This window comes from Callorhinchus milii, unplaced genomic scaffold (assembly GCF_018977255.1).
Source record: "Callorhinchus milii isolate IMCB2004 unplaced genomic scaffold, IMCB_Cmil_1.0 Scaffold4, whole genome shotgun sequence".
In the NCBI taxonomy this organism is placed as follows: Eukaryota; Metazoa; Chordata; class Chondrichthyes; order Chimaeriformes; family Callorhinchidae; genus Callorhinchus; species Callorhinchus milii.
The window spans coordinates 63,168,215-63,181,490 of record NW_024704745.1 but is presented as its reverse complement, the minus strand read 5'-3'; the positions used below and the strand labels follow the sequence as shown (position 1 = coordinate 63,181,490).

The 13,276-nt window shown below is 42.3% G+C and overlaps 1 protein-coding gene across 4 annotated transcripts in view; it reads right to left on the bottom strand.

Annotated features, from left to right (window-relative positions):
- The window catches only part of ranbp2 (RAN binding protein 2), a 40,389-nt gene that overhangs the window by 8,801 nt on the left and 18,312 nt on the right, over window positions 1-13,276 (bottom strand). The window contains exons 20-23 of one of the 4 annotated variants that reach the window (XM_007904416.2): window positions 8,997-13,218; window positions 7,482-7,559; window positions 1,726-1,791; window positions 1,497-1,637 (exon numbers count right to left, since the gene is read on the bottom strand). In XM_007904416.2, the coding sequence (XP_007902607.2) occupies window positions 1,497-1,637; window positions 1,726-1,791; window positions 7,482-7,559; window positions 8,997-13,218 (4,507 nt within the window). The remainder of the gene's footprint in view (window positions 1-1,496; window positions 1,638-1,725; window positions 1,792-7,481; window positions 7,560-8,996; window positions 13,219-13,276) is intronic. The other 3 variants (XM_007904417.2, XM_007904418.2, XM_007904419.2) reach the window with 3 other exon arrangements.

Sequence of the window (13,276 nt, the reverse complement as noted above, 5' to 3'; positions counted from 1 at the left end):
CACATCCAACACTCCACTGGAGTTTTAGCCTGGACTATGTGACTTCAAAGTCTTCAAGTTTGGAGGTAAGTGCTTCCAACTGAGCCTGGCTGACATGAAGATAGTTTTACATCTTTAAAATTCTGCAGCTAAGATAAAAAAAAACCTAAATTACGTATACACTACAATTAAAATATGTATGTGCAGATATGTATCTATGGAGTTCCATAACGTAGTATTTAGCGAGAGGACCCGAGTTCTATTCCCGGGCAGCCGAAACCTTAGGCCAAGTTTCCTTAATCCACACACTTCTGTTTATCCAGCAGTACGAAGGAACCCGGTTGTTTAATCGATTGTCAGATCGGGTAATAATGTCTCAAACCAAATAATGGTACCTCAAACTGCGACTGTTTGTTGGACACTGTTGTGCGCGATTGCCTGCCTCGTTTCGCCCACAAAATACAGTCAATATATTCTGTGAATCACTTTGAGATGTCTCAACGACATAAGTCGCTATATCAAATGCAAGGAATTTTACTATTTGACAATAATAGTTGCCTTGTGTGATTATTCAATTTTCAGAGGAATATAAACTTTATCGATTCAGGACGCTTTCAATTAAAGAACAGGTATTCACCATTTGAATACAGTAACAAGTTTTGCTTCTTGTAAAGTTTGTAGTTAAAAATACAGATACGCCCTGGACATCCACATAACGGTAACTGCCCCAGGGTTGAAATTGCACCAGTGTCAGCAAAACTCGTGGATTTATTATGCATTTCTGATTATTTCTCAAAGCGTCCCAAGCACTTTGAGATGTCTAGAAGATGTGAAAATCACTATATTAAATGCAAGGATTATTATTATTAGGGAACAAGCAACGAAAGTTCTGAAAGAAGTGAACATTAAAAGTAGGGCTTAGAGCAACAGAAACTCAGGGCCAGGTATAGAGCCTCCCTGACCAGCGCGTCTTAACAGCAGTGTGTTTGTTGAAGTTAAGGAACACAATCTACCTTGCATTTCCATAGTTTTCTCTCTAACTTTCAATAAAATGTTATTCTTGGAGCCAGTTCCAATTAGTGTGTATATCAGGATCTCTACATAATGTTCCACTGTTGAATGTAATGTTTTCAAAAAATAAAATTTAGATGAACATGCTAGCTCTACAAATATTCTTTAATTACTTCTAAAACGTTCAATGTCTTATAATAGTAAAACACAGGTGAACTCTGTTTACCTATATATCTAGAACACCCTTCAGTATAATGCAGGCTGGTTTAGATTGCCATATAGCACAAGGTTTGCTTGTGCACTCTGGGGATGCACAACTGAATAATAATAATAATAATAATAATAATCCTTGCATTTGATATAGCGCTTTTCACGTCGGGAGGACGTCCCAAAGCGCTTCACAGAACACACTGCAAAGTGAACCGACCGCATATCTGCGAATAAACCAAACATCAAATTGTGTGTGAATTTTCAAGAGCCAGCATTTCAATCTAAGATTGTCTTACCATCCTCCTCATCATCGCTAACGTAGCCAGGTTTATTTTTGTAGCAGAAGAACGTTGGGGGAAGTTGTAGTTCTTTAGCAAAAGCCTCTTGTTCAGGTGTAGGTGTCAACACAAAGACAATCTGTACATCTTCATCTACATCTAATGTAAAAAAAATCATAGCTTCAAAGTTGTAATAGTTTTCAAACAAAGTATAAATATTCTTTGGCATTAGTGAACCCAAACTTACTCATGTCATACTCATGTGTGTTGAGGGTAGGGAAGACAGAGTGGCCATCTTTTGTGCTGAATATTTCTATAAGAGAAATGCACAACCCTTGCTCAATATCCTTCTCTGTGTTTGCTTTCCTACGCTCAACTAGGAAGGAAGCAATAGTCTATATCAGTGAGATCTGTACCAGAGGGCAGAATACTTGTTTATAAATGACAGTCCACATTGGCCAGGAAGATACATATTTTCATTCCCTGTCCTTCCAGAACACTCCAGTGGGAAATCGTAATTTAGCTAAACTAGTTCCCAATTTTGACGACAGGAGGAAGCAGAAAATGAGAACCGTCATTCTAAGCAATCCAAATGATATTCAACACAAAACTAAGACAGTGAGAAAATAGATTTGAAGTTAGCACTAAGTTTTCTTTTACCATTTTCTCCAAAGGAGATTCTTCCATCAAAAATGTAGTCACAAAAGAGTTTCTGTATGATTTACTACAAATCTAACCGCAACCTCCATATTAATGGATTTCAATCAAGCACATTTTTCAAACAGCTTTTTAAAGAGATCTTATTTTACCAAATCAGTATTTTATGAAATTTCAGTAACCAAATGCCAACTTCTAAAGCGTATTATGGATAAATGAGAAAATGTAATGTTGTGGTCTCACTGGCTAGTTATAATTGGCAGTGTTTTGGTAATAAATACAAGTTACTACAAATTCCTTCAGCAGATGCTTAGTCATCAAATTCAAAAACAATTCTTCTTTGTGTCGAGAACGTGCAGGCTGCCATTACAGAAACCATTTATGGTCATAGTAGCCAATGAACCATGCACATTCTGAACCAATCACTTATTCCCAAGGTGATGCATGCAAGATTACATAAAAACTCACCTCATTTTATATTTTCTTAGATTATTCCATGATAGACACTTCAACAGAAAAATTTAATTAATGTTCCTAGTAGTTTAGTCTAAATAAGTATCAAATGCTTGCTTGCCTTACATTCCAGTCAAGTTCAGAAACCAATCTTCATACCCTATCCAATTATTGAAATTTTACAGTCCATGCAAACATCCCAGACTCGAGCAAAATCACATGACAAGTTTTTAAATGTTAACCATGCTGAATCAATCTAGTGGAAGCACAAAAACGAGCAAGTTTATTAAACATAAAATAGTCTAAAAGCTGCAGACAAGAATAATGCAAACTGAAATTGTAAATGGAGAAAGCTGGAAGAGGGGCAGAGCAGTGACATTTTTTAAGAATGTTGATGCGTTTCAAAATATCTATTATAACAATAAAGGGAATCATATTCTGTTTAATGAGATCGTATTGATTTATTCAGCCTTTTGGTTATGTGCTTTTAATTTTCTTCTGGAAGGTCTTGCTCCAAACAGTTCTATTTTGTACAGTTCTATCCAACTCCCCATGATTCATAACATTATTCTTTCATCTCGTCTACAACAACAACAGGATTCCATTTATAGAGCGCCTTTCACGTCAGGAGGACATTCCAAGGCGCTGTACAGTTGGGTCAGGACCCGAGCATTGGGGGGAAATGGTCAAGGGGAGGGAAGGGAGGGAGCGAGGAGGGGGTAGAGAGTCGAGAGGGGAGCTGAAGGCACGGTCAAAGAGAAAGGTCTTGAGACCGGCCTTGAAGGAGGAAAGGGAGGAGGCGGTGAAGGCACTGGGGGATAGAGTTCCAGAGCCTCGGGGCTGAGAGGCTGAAGGCCCGGTCACCGATGGTAGGGCGGTTGGGGCGGGGGATGTGGAGCAGACCGGAGCCAGAGGAACGGAGGGTACGGGCAGGTAAGTAGGGGGATAGTAGGTCGGAGAGGTAGGAGGGAGCAAGGCCGTGAATGGCCTTGTAGGTGAGGATGAGGATCTTGAATTCGATCCTCTGGGGGATGGGGAGCCAGTGGAGGCGAGCGAGGGTGGGAGTGATGTGGTCGCGATGCCTGGTGCGGGACAGTACACGAGCTGCAGAGTTCTGAATGACCTGTAGCTTGTGGAGAAAGGTGCCGGGAAGGCCGGCGAGGAGAGAGTTCCCATAGTCCAGCCTTGAGGTGATAAAGGCGTGGACCAGTGTTTCAGCAGCGTGAGGGGTGAGGTAGTGCCGTAGTCTGGCGATGTTTCGGAGGTGGTGGAAGGTGGTGCCAGTTGTGGTGCGGATATGGGGGAGAAAGGACAGCTCAGGGTCGAACAGAACCCCGAGGTTCCTGATTGGGTTTGAGAGGTGGAGAGTGCAGCTTTGGATGCTGATGCTGTCAGCGCCTGAGGTGCGGAGGCGCTGACACGAGTCAATCAGGAGGGCCTCAGTTTTGCGCATGTTGAGCTGAAGAAAGTTGTCTCTCGTCCAGGACTCAATGTCGGACAGGCAGGCTGTCAGGACATCGGTGGTCATGGAGTTGAGGGTAGAGGAGGAAAGGTAGAGTTGGGTGTCATCCGCATACATGTGGAAGTTAACCCCATGTCTGCAGATGATGTCACCAAGGGGGAGCATATAGAGGGTGAAGAGGAGGGGACCGAGGACAGAGCCCTGAGGGACACCGCACGAGACAGGAGGAAAAGCCGTTTGTGGAAACAAAATGAAGACAGTGGGAGAGGTATGACCTAAACCACTCGAGGACAGGGCCTTGAAGGTTGAGGTGGGAGGACAAGCGGTGGAGGAGGAGAGCGTGGTCGACCGTATCGAATGCGGCCGATAGGTCGAGGAGGATGAGGAGGCAGAGGGAGCCCTGGTCACAGATGGTCAAGATGTCGTTGGTGACCCTGACCAGGGCAGTTTCTGTGCTATGGGCAGCACGGAAACCCGACTGAAGGAGTTCGAATAATGAATGGGTGAAGAGGAAAGAGCGCAGCTGGGAGGCGACAACTGTTCAAGGACCTTGGACAGGAAGGGGAGGTTGGAGATGGGCCGGTAGCTTGATAGCTGCGACGCATCAAGGGAGGGTTTTTTTCAAAGTGGGAGTGATGATGGCAGTTTTCAGGGGAATGGGAACAGAGCCAGAGGAGAGGGACAGGTTGATGATGTCTGTGATATGTGGGGCAAGGAGGTGGAGCTGAGAGATAAGGAGTGGAGTGGGGATGGGGTCAAGGGAGCAGGTGGTGGGTTTCAAGGACAGGATGAGTTTGGTGACAGAGGGTGGGGAAACGGGTTTGAAGGTGTGTAGGGAAGGATGGGTAGGAGTCGGAGTGTGGGAGGGAAGGGGTGGGTGGAAGTTGGAGGGGGAGTGACCGCGGAGCGGATTCCCTTGATTTTGGATTCAAGGAAATCCAGCATCTCCTCGCAGTGAAGGTTGGAGGAGATGACCTGCGCGGGGTGGCGGGGGGGACGGAGGATTCGGGATGTGGTAGAAAACAGAAGCCTAAGGTTGTTCTTCGCCTCCAGGATTATCCTGGAGTAGAAGGACAACTTGGCCGAGGCTAGAGTGGAGCGGTAGATTTTGAGGAGGTCCAGCCAGATTTGTCGGTGGACCATTAGGCCAGATTTGAGGCAGCCTGCACCTGGCTCTTCAGTGAGCGGAGGTGGATGGTGAACCAGGGGGAGGAGCGAGAGTAGGAGACAGTACGGGAGGTGATGGGGGCAAGAGTGTTAAGTGTGGAGGAGAGGGTGTTGTGGAGGAGGATGAGAGCGGAAGAGGGGTCAGTGAGGGTTGAAGGCCAGAGGGAGAGGAGTTCAGAGGACTCCAAGGCAGCATTTAGGGATTGTGGGGCTAACTTCTTCCAGGGGCGGTAGAAGATGGTGGTGGGTCTGGTGGAGGTGGGGAGGGGTGTGGAGTTGGTGAAGGAAATGAAGTGGTGATCGGAGACGGCCTTGTCGGTAATGGTGACATCCGAGACACTGAGGCCCCGGGTGATCACCAAATCGAGTAGGTGGCCGTGACTGTGAGTGGTGGAGTTGATGTGGAGGGAGAGGTTGAGCGAGGAGAGCAGGGAGAAGTCCGAGGAGATGGAGCTGGAGGGGGTGAAGTGCAGGTTGAAGTTGCCCAGGATGATGAGGCGATCAGAGCAGAGGCAGAGATGTAAGTAGGGTGGAAATATCGGAGATGAAGGTGGGAGAGGTTTTAGGGGCCAGTAGAGGAGGATTTTGAGTGAGAGGAAGGAGGGGTGGGAGAGGGTGAGGTGCTCAAAAGAGGGGAAAGAGCCAGAAGAGTAGGGGGATAGGGCAAGTGGTGTCCTTGAGATAAGGGCTACACCACCACGGCGGCGGTTGGGGCGAGGGATGTGATGGGAGGTGTAGCCGGGTGGTGTGGCCTCCGTGAGGGGGATGGTGTCGCCTGGGGTGAGCCAGGTTTCCGTTAAGGCCATGATGTCAACGCTCTCATCAAGGATAGTGCCTTGTATTTAATACCAACTGATCCACTACATTTCCTTCTCAGTCTCAACAAACTGTGGATTTCTCCCGTTATGCAGTTTAATCAATGCCTTCACCCCACAAGACTTGCTCTACACCTTATTTAGTATCATTTTATTTATCTTTATGAGCTGTCTTTAGCACAAAAAAAAACAAATCATATTGGAAGAACTGGGGATCACAATAAAGGCTGAGCATATTACACAGTACATATAAAGAAAGCAAGAGCATTTGGAGTAGATGTGTCCTAATATAGGAATGTGGGGAGAGGGGTACTTGTAGACAAAATTCCACAACACTCATAATTTTTAGCTCAGATATCCTGCCCGTGGACTTTGTAGATCTACGTTGATATTTCACAAAACCCAGATCAGAATATATAATTCTATATAGAGAACATAGAACTATCATTTAGGAAAATCAGAAATGCTATTAAAAAATAAAATATAAAACAGCAACTGATTTGGAATTAAGCAAGGAATAGTTTGGTTTTAGAAGGGAACACATGAAGGAATATTTAATGTAGTTGGGCACTACATGTTGAGAATCTATAGTTTTAAATGCATTTGACAGAATTTGCATTCACGATCAGAGGAAAACTGATAAATAGCCACTTAGTTATCTGGTACAGTACAGAATTCCCTGAAAATTGAGTCGTCTGCCAACCTCAACGCTCAGTTTCAAGTGCTAGATAAATCTTAATTCTAAGATCAATATTCAAATAGCATTAAAATTAGAAAACATTGAATAAAGGGATAAGGGAGAAAAGGAAATACAGATATTATGCAAGCTATCTTAAAACCATCTACAGTAAATACACATATATTGTTTAATAATGAAAAGAACTGCTTGCCAGTTATAATAAACCACATTATAAGACTACAGACTGACTTACTATCTTATCTTTGCTGGAACCTGGGTTCAAATCCCATCTCATTGGTCCTATAAGAGATCAGGCAGTCTCAACCCAGTTCCCAGTGTGTCATTCCACAACAGAAATAAAAACAAACACATAAAGCAAATCTAAAACTCTTGGAGAGGGGAATGAAATGAATTCAGTGTTGCAGGTAGTATCAAAGATTCTTTAGCTGCATGTTATGGCAGAGAAAAGGGATTTTACTTTACATCTGATTCATGCCTGCTTGATTTGGGTTTGCATGATAAGACAGTGACTAACGCTGACCCAGGGCTCGTTCCCCAGCTCCAGTATCTTTTATCTTAAGCACAAAATAGGTTTAAAAATATTAATCAAAATCATCAATTGAGTGTTCCACTGGAAGTGAGAGCAAAATATTTAACTTTGCATGCAGTAGTTAGACTACGCAAGATTAGTGTGTTACATTTTTACAGCATCATGATGCCACTTTACAATGTGTATGCAAGTTTGGTGCTACACAAGATACTAGAAATACCTTTATTTTCACATTGTGGGACAGATGCTCTGGTCCAAAAGGCCGAAGGATTAGATTTGAAAAGGCTAAAATTAAATCCTAAAAATAAGAATTCCTAAGTCAATATCCACATGCAAAAATCTCAGCCAAATCTAACTGTCCTCTTCATATACAGCACAAAGTTAAAATTATGCATTTTTGCACTATGCATTTTGTTCTTGTCCCACTACTTCTAAAAGCCACCACTAACAAGAATGATAAATCCGTACTTTCTTGCCAAAATCAGAACGTTTAAATGTGGAAATAAATTGCAAGTGCTACATTAATTATTTGCAGTCCAATTTTGTGATGACTGCTCATTCCTTGGACACTTGCTCAACCCTCTCCCATTGTCTTTTACATGGATTTCAGATATAATTTCCAGGAAGACTCAATTTATCTATATTCATTATATAAATTCTACATTTTCACAACTAAATATCATACAAAATAGATTACATTAAAAATATACCACATGGGAAGCGCGTGATACTGTTGATCCTGGACAACTAAACTAGAATCTAAATTGAGTTGAATATAAAATATTTATAGAATATAAAACAAAATTTCAGGAGAGGGACGGGAAACTTTCCCACAGTTCAGCAAATCAGTGCAATGTACACCCATAATTGAAGGGGTGGGGAACATAGTAGTTTTCAATGCAAATAATAATGATCCTTGCATTTGATAATAGCATCTTATCACGTCTTCGAGACGTCTCAAAGCACTTCACAGAATATACGGCAAAGTGAATTCAATGTATATTTTGTGGGCGAAACGCAGCAGCCAATTTCACACAGCAGTGTCCCACAAACAGTCATGGATTGAGTGACCAATGTACTGTTTTTTTTAAAAAGAAATTATTACCCCTGCAAAAGTGGTCCGCCAATCGACTAACAACCAGATTCCTACTTACTGCTAGATAAACAGGCGTGTGGAGTAAGGAAACTTGCCCAACGTTTCGCCCTGCCAGGAATCAAAGCCAGGTCTCTGGCTGTGAGGCGAATGTTCTAACCACTGAGCTACAGGACTCCAAATGTCAAAACATCTTTCATGCAACATCTAGTGTACATCGAGAAGCATTGATAGAGACTTAGGAGAAGAGGAGAAGATTTACTTATCTGCCTTCATGCATAGAAAGGGGGAGAATCGAAATACAACAGTTTCCCATGAAGGGGAAAGGATTTCACATTAGAAGCATTTGTAATATTGCAAATGCATCAATGAGCTCTTAAATTACAGCACTCAACTTTTGGCCCCATTTTATATTAAATAGCATATTACATTAACTTGTCTTTCACCTTATTTTAGCTATTTTTGTAGCTATTTGACAGACCAATCTGATATTTATCTGCATTCATAATAGTTCATTTAATGCATTTTGGAAGATGGCATAAAAAGTGAGGAAGCACAACTGTATAACTGAAATGAAAGGCACGTCAATTGCCAACACGTGAGAAAACTTTCTTTCGCTAGCGGACAAGGTGTGTGACTTACCAGTTTGTGGCATGCTAAAAGTGAAGTTCCTGGAAATGTCCCCGGTTGATAAGGTGGTTTCTAAACTTTCTGTTGTAGCAGTTGAAGGAAGCAATCTGGCAGTTGTGGACTTTGTTAGAGAAGCAGCTGCTTTACTAAAATCAAACCCACCACCAGTTCCCTCCTGTTTAGTAGAGTCCTCAGATGCCACAGTTTCTCGACCAGTTGTTGTACCTCCAAATGTGAAAGGGCACTGTTTTCCATTGCTGAACCCGTGTTCCACAGAATAGGACCCAAATACAAATTTTGGAGCGAAGACAATTTTTTTTGTAGTTTCTGAGCTATCAGTGGATAACATGACTGCAGTGGAAGGAGATGGAATATCAATATCACATTGTTTGGTCTCTAGCTTCGTAGTTTCTTCTAGAACAGAAACAGCAATGTTACTACATGGAGATTCTCTTGGTGTATTCTCTCTGGACGACAATGGCATGACTAATGTTTCCTTCTCCTGAGCCTGCTTAGCTTCTTCAAATACATCTTTAAATGAATTGGCAATTTCTTGCTGCTTGAACCGAACAGCTAGCTGTTCCATCTTTGCTGCTCCATCTGCGAAATCCAAAGCACTCCAGATCCAGGCCTTTTCAGTTCCTTTCATGGGCTCAATTTTTAACTCTGGTGTTAACCAATGATTGGCACAAAGTTTTAACACCTGGTCTCTTCTCATGACTACGCGAACTTTCTTGGAATCATAATTTTCCAAAATTTTAAGGTCGCCTATTCCTCTTTCTTTCCACTGATTTAATTCTTTATCGTACCGGTAAAGCTTGGCTCGATGGCAGAAAATTATTTGCTCATTTTCTTCTCCTGTTGAAACATCAACCAAATCAGGCAATGGAACTACTGGCTCGAAGTGTTGCACATCCTTCTCTTCCTCTTGTCCAACTTCAGAACCCTCATCTGTACCTACAGACAGCCCACTTTGATTCAGTTTAGGAGATTTTAACGGACTTAAGTTTGGATGAAAACTAAAGGTAAATCCAGACGGAGAATCACCAAATCGGAAGAGGTTTTTTCTCACTGGACTACTGGTATCAGGAGTGCCATATGTGGTGCTAGATGCACTTATATCCAAGGCTTCCTCACGCAAATCATAATTGTCCCACTCTAATGTAGGTCCAGTGCTTTCAGAATGTGGCTTAATAACTAAGTCAGAGGCTTCGATGCCACCAGATACAGAGCTCCTATCATCTGGTGATCTTCCTTTATCATCTTGCAAAAATTCTTTTAGGTCTTTTAAACCACTTTTCATTTCTTCAGCTTTTTGTATTAGCCTAGCAGTCCGGCCAGTGTCTAATAGTTTGTGTGGTGTTTGCACTGGTATATCTAGCAGCAACCTTTGGAATTCTTCAAACTTTATTTTAAAGTCTTCAGCTAGCTCAGGTGTCTTGAACTTTGCTGCTAACCGTTCTGCTTTTGCCTCTCCATCTGAAAAGTCACTGGCCAACCACATCCAAGCCCTATCAGAGCCCAATAAAGGTTTCAGATTCATTGTAGTCGTGATCCAGTGGTTTGCACACACTTTAAAAACTTGCTCTCGACGCATAAGTATTCGAAGGCGCCCATTAGATTGGTTTTGGAGAATTTTGAGAATACCAACACCACGTTCCTTCCACTGGCTGGTTTCGGTGTCAAACCTGAACAGTTTGACTCTTTGGGAATATAGCACAACTTCATCTTCCTCACCAGTAACTATATCTACTTTTTCAGGCATGTGAACAACAGGATCAAAATGAATATTATCATCCTCTTCAGTTTTATACAAGCCATCATCTTCATTTTCTACAGAGGAACTGGCTCGGGCACGTGATGTGCAAAACACTTGCTGACCTACTCCTTTAAAGCCTTGAAAGTCAGGATCCTTCTGCCCAAACTGATACCCTTCATCTGGGGATTTTGCAAGATCAGCAAAGGAGAAAACATTGGAATCATTGCCTAGAATAAATTCTTCATTTTTATTTGGAGTGTCCTGTACTGGAATTGTCTCACCACCAGTTTTTGAACCAATTTTCTCTCTCTCTTTTTGCTGTTCAGCAATATTCTTTAAAAAGAGTGCTGCAGAACTTTCCTGTAGTGGTTGACTACCTTTAGAGGCTTTGCTAGGTTCTTGTATTCCAAATTTAAAAGCACCAATTGAATCAGTCTGAGAAAATGCAAATCCTGTATTGGAAAATGGTCCTGAAGACTTAAAGAAAGATGAATCAACCTTGAAAGCTGTTGAACTATCACTGGAACCAAATTTAATGCCACCTGCAGAAAAGTTGATCTTAAATTCTTCCGATTCAGATACATTAGATACGGAAGAAATGTTGCCTGCACCATGACCTGAAGCTGTAAAGGATGACAAAGTTGCTGCATCCTTATTACTTGTGTTGGATGATTGGCATGCTACACATGCTTCCACGTTTGCTTCATTTCGCACAAAACATGTTTCACAATCCCACTGCCCTTCTTTTCTCGCAAAGTTAGGTCCAAACCCTGCTTGTGCAGATGTTTTCTTCGATTCATTTTGAAGACCAAATTTAAAGTTGGATGCAGACTGAACAGTTGATGGACCAGCTGTATCTTTGCCATTAGGGTTGGGTGAGTTGCAGGCTGCACATTTTGCCAAATTTCCTTCATTTCTTATTAAACATGTTCCACAATCCCACTGTCCTTCCTTTCTCACAAAGGTAGCTCCAAACCCTGCTTGTGCATCAGGAGTAAGACCAAATTTGAAGGTAGACGCTGTCTGAACTGTTGAGGTAACATCAGCTTTGCTGTTGGGGTTTGGCTCCTGGCAGGCGACACACTGCGAGAAGGTAGCTTCATTTTGGACCAAGCAGCAACTGCATTCCCATTGGCCGGCCTTCTTATTAAATTTTTCACCAAACCCTGTTTTAGTAAAAGCTGTAACATTTTCAGTTGCTTGTACTCTATCTTCATCTTGGAGTGAAGTTTTAGAACTCAAATGCTGGTTTTCTGAACACGGACTTGGTTTTAATATCGGTTCTTTAACTAAGCTTTGGGCTTCTTCAAATTTAATTTTGAACAGTGAAGCCTCATCAGCCGTTTTAAATCGAATGGCAAGCTGTTCAAATTTCTCTGTCTCATCAGCATAGTCTAAACTACACCACACCCAGGATTTATCAGACCCTGCATTGGGTTTTAATTTCATATCTGCTGTTATGTAATGATTTGCACAGATTTTTAGTACTTGATCTCGCCTCATCAGGAGTCTTACTTTGCCAGTTATCTTGTGGCATAGCAGTTTTACAGTTCCAATGCCTCTTTCTTTCCATTCTTTGGCGTCTGTATCGAATCGGTAGAGTTTAGCTCTGTTGGAAAAGAGCTGTTCTTCATCTTCTTCTCCAGTTTTCACGTCCACCTTATCAGGGAGTGGTACAACTGGATCAAAGTAGGGCCCATCCTCTTCATCAGGGGCACTCTCTGCATCACTTTCTCCTCCTTTGCGATCTTCTGTATTTACCTCAAACGATGGTGCATTACCAGCATCCTTGAAACTAAATGGCTGGTTACTCAATTTATTGCTGAAGGAAGTTTTACTCTGTAATGCAAAATCAAATGAGCTACTAAGGTTCCCGTCCCCCAGGCAGAAGGCATTTCCACCTTGACTTGATGGCATTTCTTGTGCAGATAAATCCCCACGTCTGTCAGTCCGGACAGATCTGCCTGCAGTCAAAATACCCAAAAGACTATCACTGGCTGAAGTTGAAGCTGGAGGTTTGATTTGTGGGGATGAAAATGTGAAGTCTCCTTCATTAGATTGGAAATTAGAGTTGAATTTGAACATTGCTGCTGAGGTGGACTGCAGTTGCCCAGAAACAAAGGAAGTCTTCGCATCATTTTGCATTTGTTGGTTTAAGTTAAATTTCCCAAATTCTATACCTTTTGTTTCCACAGGTTTAATTTGTGGTGTGCTCACTGACGGTTGCGTAAAGTAGCCAGGTTCTGGTAATGGTGGATTTGTGCTTGTTTGTTGAATCCCATGGCTGTAGAAATCTTCGCCATACGGTGAAAGCAATCCAGTTGCAGGAGATTCAAAGCGTAATTGTGCTCCATACATTTCCTGTGAATACATGCAAGCTGAATTGCCCTGAAGAGGTGGTGTGTGGGTCTGCTGTTGGTAACCATACATCGACTGTTGTGGTGGAATTCTACCACCCATGCCATAATGAGGAGGCTGTGGAAAAGTTTTTTTTGTACAAAATTGTTAAATCTTTACTCAACATCAGATTGTC